At 35.4% G+C, this 18,294-nt stretch overlaps 2 protein-coding genes across 2 annotated transcripts; one reads left to right on the top strand and one right to left on the bottom strand.

The window, feature by feature from the left end:
* Positions 1–2,000: 2,000 nt before the first annotated feature.
* LOC115453639 lies at positions 2,001–4,234 on the bottom strand. Its single transcript, XM_030182355.2, has 3 exons — positions 3,971–4,234; positions 3,176–3,295; positions 2,001–2,353 (listed from the first exon to the last, which is right to left on the bottom strand). The coding sequence occupies exons 1-3, from the start codon at positions 4,089–4,091 to the stop codon at positions 2,250–2,252; spliced, it is 345 nt and encodes a 114-aa protein (XP_030038215.1). The 5' UTR covers positions 4,092–4,234; the 3' UTR covers positions 2,001–2,249.
* Positions 4,235–10,151: 5,917 nt separating this feature from the next.
* LOC115453642 lies at positions 10,152–13,474 on the top strand. The gene is made up of 3 exons (XM_030182357.2): positions 10,152–10,291; positions 12,206–12,346; positions 13,253–13,474. The coding sequence occupies exons 1-3, from the start codon at positions 10,171–10,173 to the stop codon at positions 13,363–13,365; spliced, it is 375 nt and encodes a 124-aa protein (XP_030038217.1). The 5' UTR covers positions 10,152–10,170; the 3' UTR covers positions 13,366–13,474.
* The last annotated feature ends 4,820 nt before the right edge of the window (positions 13,475–18,294 follow it).

Here is an 18,294-nt window from a genome sequence, read left to right as displayed (position 1 = left end):
AAACCGGTAAATGTATATATAAAATACTATAATATAAATGAGGAGGATAATTGTCATAGCTAACAAGCAAAATTTCATAAACTTCGGATTTATAAATCTAAAGTTATAGTAAATTTTAACTTTGGAAGCCTCTCCTGTAAAGTTGTAATTTTGCATTTTGGCCCATATACATAGGACCCATCGATATACTAAAACAAAGGATTTTTAGCAATGCGAAAAAATGTATCTCAGAATTGTCGAGTAGGGCAAGTGCGCCACAGTTAATAATCGTATGGCGCACCTGCCCCTGATCCATATATAACCAACCTTTTCGAGCATATGTTTGATTAATATGAATTATTATTATTAAAATGTTATACTTAACAGCATAATTTTTGTACTCAAGGTATTTTGTTTTGAGCCGACTTAAATAAAAGGGCGTATTAGTTAATTCGTTTTTACAAAAAAAAAACTGAAATACTTTGGTCTGGAGCAACTTTACGTGAAGAGGCACGTTATCTGGTTATAATGCAACTCAAACATTTCAAATGTCATAAGGTCAAATTCTAAGTAGTTGAGTTATAACGCATTCAAAATTGTTAATTCCTACATTTTTGTATGTTTTTTTTTTTGTTTTTAGAAATAAAATGAATTTTGTATTAGGGCAACAATTTTTTTATTCCAACATATCCGCACACAAAACTCTAATATTAATACCTAAATATAGCAAAAAAAAATTGTAAAATGTTTTGCAGCCCTGATTTACAAATATATGGCGCACTTACCCCGAATTTGATTTGACAGCCATAGTTTGTTATAATATTGAGTGATTAAAAATTATCCAAGAGCAATGCGAGTAAAACTGATTTCTCTATGGACTAAAATGAGTGTTTTCTTTATAATGTTTCATATTGGCGTTTTTTTTTACACAGGCGCACTTACCCCATTTCCGGAGGCAAGTGCGCCTTCTACCATTTTTTTTTACTTTGAGCAAAATATTATTAATTTATGGTCCGATTTTCTTGAATGGCAATAGGTTGTTATCACAAAATACCAAATATTCTTAAATTAATAAAATTACTTTCTTAAGTCAGCACAAAAAGAAATTATTTTGCATTGAATCCAGCTATGAAAATTTTATGGCGCACTTCCCCCGACTGACCTTAACTACTTCTTTTTTCGTAATAAGTATATTTCTCAAAGGTAATTTTAAACTTTAGTAATTAAGTAATTAAGCCTAAATTAGTTTTTTCTAAAAATATTTGGATTTTTTTGTCTTTTATTCTGTATTCAATATCGTTGAACTATTTCGTGTATATTCCTGAGCATAAGGGCGTTTATCCTCTATTAGGACATGGAGCATATACACTTCTAAATAGGGAAAAATGCTGCTCGTTTAAAAAAATCTATAGTGCTTGTAATGACAGAAATCATGTTTAACACGCTAGTAAGAAAGCTAATAAATAAAAAAAAGTTAATTTCCCTCAATTAATCCCCCGTGGCAACTTACCCCTGGCCTATAAAAAACCTATAGTTATTTAAATGTCATCTTAAACAATTCTGCCATTGCAATGGAGTCAATCATTCAATGAATCAGCTTATCATGCAGGTAGATATTGTAACTTTGAATTTTCGGACGACCTCAGTCCATCCCGTGACCATCAATGCTGCAAAAACTTCGAACGGTCGGGATAAAATAATAATTTAAAAAGTAGTTTTATTTTGGTTAGCTGCTCATCGTTCACTGCTAAACATACTCCTCCTCAAGTGAAAGCCAAGTATCTCAGCCATGAGCAGCACGTATCCTCAGACTACCTATCGCCTTTTTTCAAGTAATAGGTCCATCGTGCGGCGCCCTACACTGCTTCTATTAATCGCGGTTTCCACACCAGTAGCTCCCTTTGTCTGTTTTACCGTTCTCTCATATATATACCTAAAGTACATACTTGGTATAAAATGTACACTACAACTTATAATATACAGGCATACCGAATAGAACGTTGTAAATAAAATAGTCTGAATGGATTTTAATATGTATTTATTATTATATTGCCTATTTTAAAATTGTGTGTATTAACGTATATAAAATCTTTACCGGACATGTTAATATATCACGATAAAGCAGGAAGGCATTTGAACAAAGGTCCTGTTGCAAACATTAACGCCAGTACAGTCAATAATTGATTTCGATGCAAATTAAATTTAAAAGCTAAACTAGAAATCGCACGTATTACAGCGTCACAGCGTGGCGCGGGGCAGGCGGGATTTGATCATATCCTCGGCTCAGTGGCGCCGCCTTGGATGCTCGCCGACCGTGATCGACGCACTGGAGACTTCTCTAACGCTGGTTGCCGCTTCTTTCGGTTGGGTAACACTGGAACACATGCAGCTTAATGTTATAAAATTTCTAGTTATAGCATAACGATATAACTAGTATTTACTAAGCTCGCGAGTTTATTCTCGTAGTGACCGAACATATATACTGTAGATTATACTTTCTGAAGATGTCTTGTTTACACTGCTGCCGAGATGGACAGTAAAACATATTGTTATATTAAGCAGTGAAACCCAACGAGTACCTATTCTCCGATTACATCTAGCTTTTACCTAAATTGTGTCGATCATGTTTAAAATTTGATTCTTGGATTGCGAGTTGTACAGCGTCGCGTTGTGTCTGAAGTTTTAGTATGCTAAACCAGAATTTTAAAATAATGATTTCCATGGCTAGAATTTTGTTTAAATTATGAGGGTGCTGTTGTAAAACTAGACAGTTCACTAGGAAATTATTGTTTTTAAATATTTAATTTAATTTCTTGCATTTTCTATTAAATGTTACATTTGTTAATAATAAAATAGTAATAGTATCAGCCATGTATTATATACAGTCCACCACGCTGGCCCAGTACGGATTGGTAGACTAAACACACCCTCCAAATTCCGATAGAGAACTTCTCAAGCATGCAGGTTTCCTCACAATGATTTAATTCCCCGTTAAGTAAGCGATAATTCACAAAGTGTAAACACATAACTTTAGAAGAGTCAGCGGTGCGTGCCCTTGTTATTCGAACTGGCGGACATTCGACTCGACAGTCCGTTCCACACCCAACTAGACAACTGTCGCTCTTATATTTGTTGCATTGAATAAATTATTAGCGTGTTGATACTCATAAAAATAATAGTAGATGATATTACCTACCCATTATCAACTCGAAATCGTTATTTTCCTTATTGAAAGCCGCTTCCCGAAGTAACCGGACACTGTTGTTGTTAAAACCCTTGTTTAAGGTGCCGGAATTCATCAAATTGCCTGAATTCTCTGTAAAAATAAAATAATATAATATTTATTCACACTCCTTGTTAAATTTAATGGGAATCAATAACACTAGGGGATTTAGAATATATTCATTATATTATTAATTATTACGAGGTGAGAATTCAACAGGTTTCTCTGGTATCATGACTGGTTTCCTATTCTTTATTTCTGCCAATGGCAGGATGACAGTCCAATGCAAATGAAATAATTATCATTATGAGACGTACCTAATGTCTGACATTTAGTGCTGAATCTATGTGTAGGTATTTCTTAAACAGCATCTAGTGAACAAAGAGCTTGAAATGCGGAAGCATTCTCTATTCAAAGTTCGATTCTTACAACTAACTTTTATTTTTTGTTATGGTTCGTCCTACGTTTGTGTTTTCACCGTGTAATACTAATATTTTATATTCTCAAACGACAAGGAATATCCTTTGATCCTTGTTTTAATGCCAATGTTTTCACATTTTACACAATATGCCTAAATAAAGTTGTAAAAGCGATTGGCTATTTCATGATTTACTTTTGATAGATGACTAAATTGACTTTCCAGGCGGTACAGTGATTGTATAGCGTAAGCAATACGACAACCGTTTTGAGGTACGGGAAATAATATTGGATATGCTAGTATATAAACCCTTAAAAATAAAATATAGGCACAAGGAATAGGTTACTTACTGGAAGCAGCATTAAAAGACTCCGATATAGGCGGGAATCCGAACGGAGTTCCCATCTCAACGACGGCTAAGAGGACACACAAAAAGAACGTGATCACACGACCTGCCCACCACGCCGCCATCTTGACATTGAGGGACGAGTCACGTTGCGGTGGATATAGGAGGTTGGAGCTTTATATATTATACAACGCAGGTGAGCATTATGACTGGAATTTTGCAAATTTGTCAGTAAAAAACCAAAGAGCAATAAATAGTAACTTGGACATTAGAATTTACATCTGTTTAATGGCTTAATCGTTGTTTTGAATTGGTCTGCATTTCACAAATAACAATTATTTTGTTTGTCATAAATTTTATGACCGCGGTGGCATAGTTGTATTGTATGCGCGGTGCGGCAGCGCTCAGGTCCTGGGCTTGAAACCCGGGTCGGGCAAAGTGATATTTGGGTTTTTCTGCTCAGTATCAGCCCGGGGTCTGGAATTTGTGCCCGATATGGCGATAGGCTCGCCCTTTATCACATCACGGGACGGAACACTCTTGGCGAAAAGTGGGTGCCCTCGTTGGGCCTCTGCATACCCTTTCGGGGACGAATGCGTGATGTGTGTGTGTGTATATTTTATTTTGTTTTTTGTCGTAAATTTCCGTTTTTAGTACAAAAAAAGGCTTAGAACCGATGCGAAAATGAGGAAAAAAATAATCTGTTGCTGTAATATCAATATGTTGTAGGTTTAACTACCCTGTTTCAAGAAACACAAAAACTGTTTTTTTTTCTTGCACTATGTAAAAAGGTTTTTTTTAGGAAATGGCATAATTTTTCTGTGTCTATAATAATAATAATATCAGCCCTGTATTATATTCTGTCCCAATGTTGGGCACGGGCCTCCTCTACTACTGATAGGGATTAAGCCTTAGTCCACCACGCTGGTCTAGTGCGTATAAGTAGACTTCACACACCCTCGTAATTCCTATAAAGAACTTCTCAGGTATGCAGGTTTCATGATATTTTCCTTTACTGATAGAGCAAGCGATAATTCACAAACAATACACACATATTTTTTTAAAAAAAGTCATAGGTGTGCCTTTCGGTTTTGAACCTGCGGACATTCGTCTCGGTAGTCCGTTCCACACTGAACTAGGCTATCACCGCGGTTACTGTGTCTATTCAACCATAATATCATTAAAAACAGATGTAACTAGTACATGGAAATTTGTAAACATATAAAGGGACGCATTCTATTTTTGAAAAAAACCAAACATACAAAATTTTGATATGACAGCGACGAATTGTTACTTATTAACCGACTTCAAAAAAAAGGAGGAGGTTATCAATTCGACGTGAATTTTTTTTTTTTTATTTTTTTTTTTTTCTATGTTTGTTACCTCAGAATTCGCTCATTTATGAACCGATTTGGAAAATTATTTTTTATTCGAAAGAATTTCTCTCCAGATAGGTCCCATAATTTTTTTTTCAAAATCGCTTTGGTAGTTTGGTTTTAAAATTATAAAAACTAGAATAATTATGTCGTCCAAGAAAACGAAATCGCGAATTTAGCTTTCCTGTGACGTATTTAGTTATGTTTTTGCATTGAGTTTGGTTGACTGTACTTCTCACATACTTATACATATAGCATAACATCTTTTCCCCCGTGTCAGGGGTAGGCAGAGGCGTAACATTTCATCGCGATAGTCGTACTGTGTATGAAACATATCAGTTGTGTTTTTGGGTTGGGTTTAATTGACTCTACTTCTTACATACATACATATATGTATATAGCATCACACCTTTTCCCCTTTTTAGGGGTAGGCAGAGATGTAACACCACAGCGCGATAGTTGTAGTATGATCGAAATATATCAGTTGTGTTTTTGCGTTAGGTTTGCTTGAATCTACTTCTTACATACATATATAGCATCACATCATTTCCCCTTTTCAGGGGTAGGCAGAGGTGTTACACCACAGCGCGATAGTTGTACTGTGAGCCAAATATATCAGTTGTGTTTTTGCGTTAGGTTTCCTCGAATCTACTTCTTACATACATATATATAGCATCACACCTTTTCCCCTTTTCAGTGGTCCTCAGAGGTATAACTCCTCAGCGCGATAGTCGTATCGAGAGCGAAACACAACTATGCCATTGAGACGGTCTATTTTTTACTAACACAAAAGCAAAAAAAATAATTTTAACAAAAATTAAACCGCCTTCAAAACCACTCAAAACCAAAAAATAATTTCACATAACAAGTATATATTGGATACCAATTTTGGAGTCGGTGCCTAATTAAAATTGCTAGTTAGCTATATTTGTTGCATAGTCCATCTATGAGCTAATTTTTTTTCAAATCAATAAAAAAGAGTAGGTTTGCGTGTACTACTAACAGACATACACAGTGAAAGGTGTAATACCAAGCACATGTATGGTGTTTCATCTTTTTATTTCCTCTTTTTTCGAGGCAGGGAGTGTAATACACCCACATTTGACCAGCTATATGTAACAGGGGAAGAATTTGGGTAGCGTACAGTTCACAAATTTAAATATTTCCTTAATAGCTTCCATTTGCTGTGCTGCGGCGATGTGTTTATCTCCAGTGACGATCTGACTTGCTGACTTTGTACGCTGGCAGCACATTGTTTTCGTATATTCGTTAATGTATTTATCTAGCTTAACTAGCAATTTTAATTAGGCACTGACTCCAAAATTGGTATCCAATATATACTTGTTATGTGAAATTATTTTTTGGTTTGGAGTGGTTTTTGAAGACGGTTTAATTTTTTGTTAAAATTAATTTTATTATTTGAAAGTAACTCAAAGATTTATTTAGTGTTTTTTAAATTTCTAATTACTAATAAAAATGTTTCGTCATTAGTGTCGTGTTATTTAGAATACGCCGTTTTAGGCTAATTGCATTTTTTTTTTGTTTAAAAATAAGTTTTCGTAATAATCGTTTTTAAAACTATACATTTTCTATAATACACCGGACCTAGTCTTTAATACCATAAACTTTCAATAATATTGGGTCCTCCTGTCGTAGCGTGAAGAAGCATTTTAATAGATCATCATGATTCTGTCGAATGGTACGAGATAGTCATCTATTGCCATTTGAAACTTTATCTGGACGGCATTGCGCTTACTAGATGCAGTGCAGTCACTTTGTCTTGCCAGAATGAAAAAATATAAACCAGCACGGTGACAATTAAAGCTCCTGTTCGGTTTCCTGACGAAAGTGTCTAGCAATCGCCCGAAACTATCCCTGCGCGGTACTGGCTAATGCGGCCCCTCCTGAGGTAAAAGACTCGCAAAAGTGGACTTCCGGAGGTTGACCATGGACCATGGCCCCACAGCTGGCAGCGAGAAATCTCCTCCGACAACGCTTGGTTCCATACCAAATAAACCAATATATGCTATTCGCAAATAATCGAAAGCAATGACGTAATAACGGGTAAAAAAACATACAAATGATAATACTAAAACAATTCCAATGGCTAAGTACACGTGTTCATTATCTCACGTTAAAGTTTATTTAACGTCTGTAATTATGTAGAGAATATTTTAATTACCTTTATGCATACTCTATTAATATTAATCTATGATTTTATGAAGGACAACATCGTAACTCATTTCCATCTATTGGAATATTATTTTGAAAATCATACAATAAAATTATTATTTGATTTTCTTACGTGTTACTATGCCTTTCTTGATATAATGAACTAAGGAATAGTTACGTACTTAATAAAATTAATTTCATGTTATTCATTCGTGGTAACTGATAAGTGCGTTTGAAATAAAACGATTATCCTTATATTATTGATGAGTTTGTTCAATTGCTACAAACAATTTTTGATAGCACTGCAAACTCATGAAATTCTAATATTATATTTGTTTTTAACTCCAACAGAATTTCTAGAGGTAAACTATTGGAAGACGGCATAATTTAAGTAATTTAAACGCTAATTCCTCAAGTCACTTACGGTTATTTAACAAATTTAATCTGTTTTCAATACAATCTCAATCTCAATCTGATTCCACGAATGAACCAATCAAAATAACTAATATGTAAGCATGTCAGAAACACTTCGTTCTGATTGGTCCATTTTTAAAATAGATCGAAAAAAGCGTTCGGGTTCGTTCATGAAAATGACGGTTATTTGCTACGCTTCAAACTCACGAGGAATTAATAGTTTTGGTCGTAGATGTGTTTTATCCGTGAACATGTCGTGATATTATTTAGAGGAATACAAAGACATTCAATTAAAAGTTCTTAGTTTATTTGTAATACTTTTATTTTATAACATGGCGAGTTTTTTTTTTTATTTTCCTTGTCTTATCTTCTTCTTCTATATCTATATACTTATAATAAATCTGTAGAGAGGTCAATTCTGTACATGAAATATATTTCCAAAATAACTATCAGGGGGTGATTAGGGATCGATACTGATGCCAAAAATGCAATTAGTAAAATCTTTGTCTGTCTGTCTGTCTGTATAACCGTTATAGAAACAAAAACTACTCGACGGATTTTAACGAAACTTGGTACAATTATAATTTGTCATACTCCTGTGCTGGTTATAGTATACTTTTCATCACGCTACAATTAATAGGAGCAGAGCAGTGAAGGGAAATGTTGGGAAAACGGGAGAAGTTACTCCATTTTTTAAACTTCCGTCGCGTGTGCAACCTTAATGGTTATAGCTACACAGAAATCATGTATGACGGAAATGTTCTCCTTAAAATTATGTAAAAAATATCCCACGACAGCATATGTCTATCTTTTATGGTTGACTCACAATAACACGTGTAACTCCCGATAGCTTAGCAGTTCGAAGCTTTCTCATTATATTTGTCTACTCTTACGTTTATAACACTCTCAGTCATCCCTAATTAAAAAGTTAACATTATTAAATATTCCATAAAAAGAATCATAGAACTCGGTATAGAAACACCAAAGTTATACATGAAATACGCTAATAATAAGCCATCATGCGTGAATACTGAATCATGCTATAAGGATTATTTTTCTATATATATAAGGTCGCGAACGCACAGGCAGGCGGCTTGCTTGGCACCTAGAGGCTAGCGAATCACCTAGCGAGTAGCTTCGTAAAACGAACATTCTCGAACGTTCGCGACCGGCTCCATTTTTGAAGTCCGAAATCCACGCAGGCAAAGTTGCGGGCGGAAGCTAGTTATACATAAAATATAAATACCACCGTATTGTTCAAAAAATAAAATATTCTCTAAGCAGCTGACATTTACTTGATAGCATATAAATAAATATGTTTAAATTTTAATTAACAAAATGTTTTATTTATTTATGATTATCTATACCCTCAACTTGACCCGGTGTAGGTATTCGGTACACAATTCCGAGAATTTAAAAGGATCTTTTATTTATTTATTGCCGTGCGCTTGACCGTTGTTACAGAACTTAGAGAACTTAGAGGTGAATTAATAAAAATCCTAACTTTATGTAAGGACTCCATAAAGGTTCAACCTTCTAGCATGTTCGCTACGCCCCGTATCACTCAATGTCAAGATTTTTTATCCTTTGCACTGATACTATTATTTGTTTGCTGTTATTATTTATTAATTTTTAGTCTCCGCCCAATGTTTGTGTTATCACGAATGTAGACGTTGCTTTTGCAAACTTGTGATGAGTTGCCTGACGAATTATATTTAAGATCACGATGGAGGTCGTCATTTATGAATACAGTTAAATTTAGTACAGACCCAGAGTCAGATTCCATGCGTCCAAATTGACTTAAGATTTTGTTTATACGGCAATATTTTATTATGCATTGATAAACAAGACTATAGGCGATATCCTAGTTCCATGCGAAATGGACTGCCGAGACCGAATGTCAGCATGGTTAAATCCTAAGGATACCTTGGAATTTTCTAAAATGATGGGTGTTCTTTCTGAATTATCGCTTGCTTTAATGGTAACGTAAGAAACATCGTGAGGAAACCTGCATACCTGAGAAATTCTCTTATATGAATTTTCGAGGGTGTGTGAAGTTTGCGAATCCGCTCTAGGCCAGCATGGTGGATTAAGGCCTAATCCCTCTCAGTAGTAGAGGAGGCCTATGCGCAACAGTGAGACAGTATATAATACAGGGCTGATATTATTATGGGCTCACCTCAGTTACCTATATAAAGCTTCAAGTTTCCAAAGGCACCGTAGCATCATTCGTCACTCTAAAATGGCCGCGTGGTGGTTCGGTCGTGTGATCACGTTATTTTTGGGTGTTCTCTTAGCTGTTAGTGATGGGGGACATCCGTTTGTACCACCGTCTATTTCGGACTCCCTTAATGTTTTTTCCAGTAAGTAATCTACAGTATATTTCAAAAATTTTCCATTTCTGTACATATATATTTTTTCTTCTACGATGCACTTAAAACTTTGGAATAGATGTTACTAAACAACTAAAATAGTATTAGAATTTGGTGGCCAAATTCACTTTTTTTTAGTATTTCATTGCCCTTACCGTATTTAATGTGAGGTATAAATAAATTTACAATAATAGTGAGCGCAGGCTTTATAAGTAAATACTATAGAGTTGGTAAGGGTTTGTACCTTATACTCGTTTATTAGATTTTCATTAATAATGAATTAAAAAAACACGTAGTTTAGACATATTATATTAATTGGATTCTCAAGACACAAGGTCAGCCTGATTTGAGAACCTGTGGTAGTTATCTTCTATACCTTTCTTCTATTTAAATGAAAACAAAATCTCATACCTTTTTGGTTATCACAAAAGGCACAGTAAAATGCCATTGTAAAACTATTTGCTCCTATTTAACTTGCAGTATTTGCAAATTTAGAGTCAAATCTTGCAAATGAATTTAAACCAGTTATTCTTAAACGATTAAGATACATAATGCATATAAGTTTAATATGGTTGACAATGCATAATTAGCTACGTGACTTCACACTAAATCTAAATTTAATCAATCTTTGGTGTAAAAACTTGTCGAAACGGTATTTTTTTCTTTTTGTTTTTCACCTCATTAAAAGCTTGTTTTAAAAATGTTTGATTACTAATAAATTATACATTATGATTGATACAAAAAAAGGTCACAATTATGAATCTTTAGTTTTCGGAATGCAACGCAGCGTTCACTTTTTTTTAACAGCGATACGAGTATGAAGTTACTACCCAAAAATCAGTGTTATTCCACGTCGATGATGATTTAATAAATTTAAATTTCAAATTGTTTATGTGATTTTTAAAATACTTTAAAATACGTTACTTTGAGATCCCTAGAATGTACACACTCACGCCTTTTATCCCCGAAGGGGTAGGCAGAGGCGTAACTGGTACAGTGTGCACCCACACTTCGCCATATGTATTCCGTCCCATGATGAGATAGGGGGCGAGCCTATCACTGTATCGGGTGCACATTTCAGACTCCGGGCGATACTGAGCAGAAATACCCAAATATCACTTTGCCCGACCCGGGATTCGAATCCAGGATCTCAGAACGGTGCTGTACCGCGCATGAAATACAACTACGCCACCGAGGCATTAAAATTTATGACAAACACAATAATTGTTATCCATACTAATATATAAAGCTAAAGAGTTTGTTTTTTTAAATGTGCTAATCTCAGGATTTACTAAACCGATTTTTTTTATTAATAGGAAACTACATTACTACTTAGGGCTAAAAGTCACTTTTTAAAAATAATTTACGCGTGCGGGGCCGCAAGCAAAAGCAATATATGAAATAATACTCTGGCTTTAGAAGCAAATATTTTACTTCTTTTATGATTAAATACTTTGCACTAGTTACACTGCCTTTGAACAAATCTATAAAAGAACCAGGTCAGAATATGTCACTGATGATAGGTCTCTCGTATGTGAGAGTTCGCATGGGTAAGTACCACCGCAATGTCTATTTCTGTCGCCAAGCTGCAGTGTGTAGTCACTGTTGTGTTCCGGCTTGAAGAACATTGTAGCCAGTGTAACTACTGGACATAATGAGACTTAACATCCCACGTCTCAGAAGAGCGAGCGCAGTGGAATACCAAACAATTCTTGGTAATTCATGGTGTTGGATGGTGTTTCTACTGTTTACGGGCGGTCGTATCGCTTACCATCAGGCGAACGGCAAGCTCGTCTCGTCATTCTAACCAATAAAAAAAAAATAAGTTAATACATTTAACTTATATATATTTTTCGTTCATCTTGTTGTGCTGTGTCAGCTTATAATTATTATATATATTTTTAGGTAACTCAGCTAATGTCACGAACGCCGGCACCCTTAATGAGGGTTTTAACAACAACGACATCCGGTTAACGCGGAGCACAGTCCTCAAGGGTGCGACTGAAAAGCGGCGCCTCGAAGACACTGGATTGGAGTGGGAAATGAGTAACGTTATAAATTTTTCCTTATGTTCTGATTGATAATGAATAATTGATTAAAGGACGAATTGAACTCTATCGTCAATACTTAAGACTTATTTCGAAATATTTCTTCTGATAGTCATTTAATCTTGACTTATATACGTAATGAGACAATACTTAATTTTTACCCTATATATTATAAAACAGCCATAAATTACCCGATTATTTTGCAACTCCAATTTAGTAAATTTAATTGTATGTTGTGGACAATTTCGGTTACTGGACTCCGAGCTTCACTGTTAAATTTTATATGAAAATATGCAGGATTTCATAGCAATTACATCTATATTAATCGTTCAAGGATTACCGCGTATGCTTGTATCGTGTTGATATTATTATATTGACTGTTGAATATTCAAATGTACAATTCCAGTGTCAGCATCACATGCTGCATGTGCTTAAAATAATATCTACACAGGTACGTGAGAACACGACTACCGCGCTACAAAAGTGAACTAAAACACGCTGTGTTTTGCGTAGCCGATGCGCACATAGCTGTTGTGTGAGCCTGACTGGCGTAGTGCTTGAAATGGCAACATGTATACACTCAACGTGTGTAGCAAATTAGCTAGGGCACGCTACGCGAGTTCTGAACGACGCGGTGTATGGTGTGCCGCAAACTGCAGTAATTGTAATATTTTCGCGCCGCAGTTAATGCGTAGACTCTGCGAACTGTCCTATTTCAGAGATATAAATCGCCTATATTGTACATACCTTGATCTATCTGTGTTTCAAATTTCATCCAAAATCAATCAAAGGTTCATTCTGTTAGTACCGTTACTACATTAAAATGACGTTTTCGTAAACTTGATTGTTTTAAGTTTTAATACTGTTGACAATGATCCGCTATATCGTGTATAATATGTTCCAGTTATACCTGACTTGATCTGGAGGCAGCAGCGTCATAGTAGTCTTCAGCGAGGCGGTCATGGCCAGCGACGAGCCGAAGCAGCGCCACGACCTATCCTAGGCTCGTTGGCGTAGAGTACCAGCCGCGCGGGGTGAAGGAAAATTTCACCGTTCCCTAATTAATTTCTTTCTTAAAAGACTAAAATATATTTTGCAAAATTCTCCTGTATAATTTAGATGAAAATAAAAGATAACCATAATAAATATATATCCCGGATTGTTTTAATAGAATTCAAACCAATGTGAGAGTTATTAGGAAGTATTTTTGACGGCTTGATAATAAGGATAGCAGCAAGGACGAGCATTTGGCCGGTTTTGAAGCAGTACTTGAAAGAATATAGCAAAGGTATATATATATATATATATATATATATATATATATATATATATACCTAGTCTTGCCATAAATATTGTAATAAAGAAAAAAGAAAATTGTTAACTGCAAATAACATTTATTACTTTTACAGTGTGTCAGTTTAATACATAAATATAAAACAATTAAAAATATAAAAAGCTTATTCGAAGTGGTCTCCATTGGCTGCAATACAGTCCTTTAAACGATGAGGCCAGTTATCAATAGAAGCACGCACTCTTTCCATGGGAAAATTCTTCACTGCCAATCGTATAGATTGTTTTAGGGACTCCAAATTATCATGGCGTTTAGAGCAAGCTGTACTCTCTAAAACTGACCACAAATCATAATCCAGCGGATTAAGATCGGGACTAGACGACGGCCAGTCTTCAGCTCTGATGAAGTCCGAAACGTTCGATTCCAACCAAGACTGCGTGGACCGAGCTTTATGACCCGGCGCCGAGTCTTGCTGGAAGGACCATACTTGGTTATTGAACATGGTGATGTTAAGGGGCTTAACTACCTTCTCAAGAATGGTATCTTGATACACTTGTGCCGATGTTTTGATACCTTTTCACAAAAATATGGCTCAGTCACTCCTTCATAGCTAACACCCCACCAAACCATCACTGAAGTCGGATAATGTCCACGTTGCACTCTGTCGACTAATTGGGAAGCTTCCTTAGAGCTTTGAGCATAAATACGGTCATTTTGTTTGTTAAAATGTTGCTCAATTGTAAAAATTTTCTCATCCGTAAACAAAATTTTTCTGTGACCTCCCTTTGCGTACCGCTTCAGTAGTTGTTTCGATTTTACCACCCTATTCTTCTTTAAATTATCAGTTAAGAAATGGCCAGTGCGTCTCTTATAGGCTGCAAGTCCTAAGTCATCTTTTAAAATACGCGACATGGTTCTAGGTGCTATCTTCATTTCCCGAGATAAAATCTTTTGCTTTCGGACAGGATTTCTTCGAATTGGTCACAAACAGAGGAGGTCTCATTGTACCTATTAATAGCCCGGTACACAAACATTTTACTAATACCAAGTGTATGGAGAGTTTTAAAAATTGCATTTGGCTCCATACCTACTTTGTGTAATGCTATCACAGCGATTCGGTTCTCTTTATCACCCCACACCATTTTAATATCGCAAAATATTTTACAATGTATTGGCGCCAAAATGAGAAAACACAATGAACAATCGTATAAAAATGACAGATTCGAAATTCAAATGTAATATTTTTTTATAATTAAGTGTAACAGTATTTATGGCCAGACTAAGTATATATATATATATATACTATTATATTATGCTTTACACCACCTCTGTTCACGTAACTACGTGATTAAGAGTTTAGCCTACAACACGTATCTTGCTAATAGTGCCTTATTTACGATCGGTAAGTATTAATATAGTATCTACTCAAATTCTTTCAATTTGAACCTTGCCTAAAAATAAACGAATCCAAGGAATTAATTCATCACCGCAACACTTCCGTCTAGAGATTTATTTTATTAATTGACTTCAACTACACCGGTTCAGTTTTAATACCTACCACGTCTATGTAACTTTATCTAAGTACTATTGAGATGACACATGGCTTTTTAATTCGTTTCCAACAGGCCGGCATAATTGTGTCGACTGCCGAGAGTAAGTATCTCGTCGTCAGTCGACATTCTATTGGACCCCAGTCTACTTACCAACAGGAGCAGTGGGCTCACTTTGTCGTTCCCATGTAAAAAATATCTTCAGCTTTACATATTATTAACAAATATTTAAAAAAATAATAATTAAAATATGCTTCGAATTGAGAAACTTTTTGTTTTCTGAAGTAGTTGAAAAATGCACCGTTTTCAATGAACAATAAAATCAACGTTAAATATTTTTGGAAAGACGCAAATAAATTTTGATATCTTTGTCTATTTGATAAAATTTTCATTAGCGTATTTCCACTATTCTATTCATTCATTCAAGTCTAATAACAATAATATAAAGTTTTTTTTGCATATTTGTATAAGTCGGCGATAGACGGTGAAGACAGGTCACAGACGCGCGTTTTCTGTTTAACAAGAAGATGTATCAAGAGGAGAATAACAGGCTGAGATAAATCTATATTTTCTCAGAAGTCGGCCCAGCCAGACAATAGTGATATATATGTTTAAATACTTCAAGAGTCAATACAGTATAATATAATATTTACAGTCAGTAATCCAAATAAACCGTGACATCCAACTGGAATGCCGTTGGTTTGAAATAATAAACGGATATATTATAATAGTACAGTATAAATTTTTTAATTAAATATAGATATTATAGACAATGATGTGAGAGTTCACGTAATAGAGAGTGATGTGAGAGTTCACGTAATAGACAATGATGTGAGAGTTCACGTAATAGATAGTGATGTGAGAGTTCACGTAATAGATAGTGATGTGAGAGTTCACGTAATAGACAATGATGTGAGAGTTCACGTAATAGACAATGATGTGAGAGTTCACGTAATAGACAGTGATGTGAGAGTTCACGTAATAGATAGTGATGTGAGAGTTCACGTAATAGATAGTGATGTGAGAGTTCACGTAATAGACAATGATGTGAGAGTTCACGTAATAGACAATGATGTGAGAGTTCACGTAATAGACAGTGATGTGAGAGTTCACGTAATAGATAGTGATGTGAGAGTTCACGTAATAGATAGTGATGTGAGAGTTCACGTAATAGACAATGATGTGAGAGTTCACGTAATAGACAATGATGTGAGAGTTCACGTAATAGACAGTGATGTGAGAGTTCACGTAATAGATAGTGATGTGAGAGTTCACGTAATAGATAGTGATGTGAGAGTCCACGTAATAGAATATGATGTGAGAGTTCACGTAATAGAGAGTGATGTGAGAGTTCACGTAATAGATAGTGATGTGAGAGTTCACGTAATAGACAATGATGTGAGAGTTCACGTAATAGATAGTGATGTGAGAGTTCACGTAATAGATAGTGATGTGAGAGTTCACGTAATAGACAATGATGTGAGAGTTCACGTTATAGACAATGATGTGAGAGTTCACGTAATAGACAATGATGTGAGAGTTCACGTAATAGAGAGTGATGTGAGAGTTCACGTAATAGATAGTGATGTGAGAGTTCACGTAATAGATAGTGATGTGAGAGTTCACGTAATAGAGAGTGATGTGAGAGTTCACGTAATAGACAATGATGTGAGAGTTCACGTAATAGAGAGTGATGTGAGAGTTCACGTAATAGACAATGATGTGAGAGTTCACGTAATAGATAGTGATGTGAGAGTTCACGTTATAGACAATGATGTAAGAGTTCACGTAATAGACAATGATGTGAGAGTTCACGTAATAGACAATGATGTGAGAGTTCACGTAATAGACAATGATGTGAGAGTTCACGTAATAGACAATGATGTGAGAGTTCACGTAATAGAGAGTGATGTGAGAGTTCACGTAATAGAGAGTGATGTGAGAGTTCACGTAATAGATAGTGATGTGAGAGTTCACGTAATAGACAATGATGTGAGAGTTCACGTAATAGAGAGTGATGTGAGAGTTCACGTAATAGAGAGTGATGTGAGAGTTCACGTAATAGACAGTGATGTGAGAGTTCACGTAATAGACAATGATGTGAGAGTTCACGTAATAGAGAGTGATGTGAGAGTTCACGTAATAGACAATGATGTGAGAGTTCACGTAATAGATAGTGATGTGAGAGTTCACGTAATAGACAATGATGTGAGAGTTCACGTAATAGACAATGATGTGAGAGTTCACGTAATAGAGAGTGATGTGAGAGTTCACGTAATAGACAATGATGTGAGAGTTCACGTAATAGACAGTGATGTGAGAGTTCACGTAATAGACAATGATGTGAGAGTTCACGTAATAGACAATGATGTGAGAGTTCACGTAATAGACAGTGATGTGAGAGTTCACGTAATAGATAGTGATGTGAGAGTTCACGTAATAGACAATGATGTGAGAGTTCACGTAATAGACAATGATGTGAGAGTTCACGTAATAGAGAGTGATGTGAGAGTTCACGTAATAGACAATGATGTGAGAGTTCACGTAATAGACAGTGATGTGAGAGTTCACGTAATAGACAATGATGTGAGAGTTCACGTAATAGACAATGATGTGAGAGTTCACGTAATAGACAGTGATGTGAGAGTTCACGTAATAGATAGTGATGTGAGAGTTCACGTAATAGACAATGATGTGAGAGTTCACGTAATAGACAATGATGTGAGAGTTCACGTAATAGAGAGTGATGTGAGAGTTCACGTAATAGACAATGATGTGAGAGTTCACGTAATAGACAATGATGTGAGAGTTCACGTAATAGACAGTGATGTGAGAGTTCACGTAATAGACAATGATGTGAGAGTTCACGTAATAGACAGTGATGTGAGAGTTCACGTAATAGATAGTGATGTGAGAGTTCACGTAATAGATAGTGATGTGAGAGTTCACGTAATAGACAATGATGTGAGAGTTCACGTAATAGATAGTGATGTGAGAGTTCACGTAATAGATAGTGATGTGAGAGTTCACGTAATAGACAATGATGTGAGAGTTCACGTAATAGACAATGATGTGAGAGTTCACGTAATAGACAGTGATGTGAGA

This window comes from Manduca sexta, chromosome 15 (genome assembly GCF_014839805.1).
Source record: "Manduca sexta isolate Smith_Timp_Sample1 chromosome 15, JHU_Msex_v1.0, whole genome shotgun sequence".
In the NCBI taxonomy this organism is placed as follows: domain Eukaryota; kingdom Metazoa; phylum Arthropoda; class Insecta; order Lepidoptera; family Sphingidae; genus Manduca; species Manduca sexta.
The sequence above is the reverse complement of the archived record's forward strand: the minus strand, read 5'-3'. Positions and strand labels throughout refer to the sequence as shown.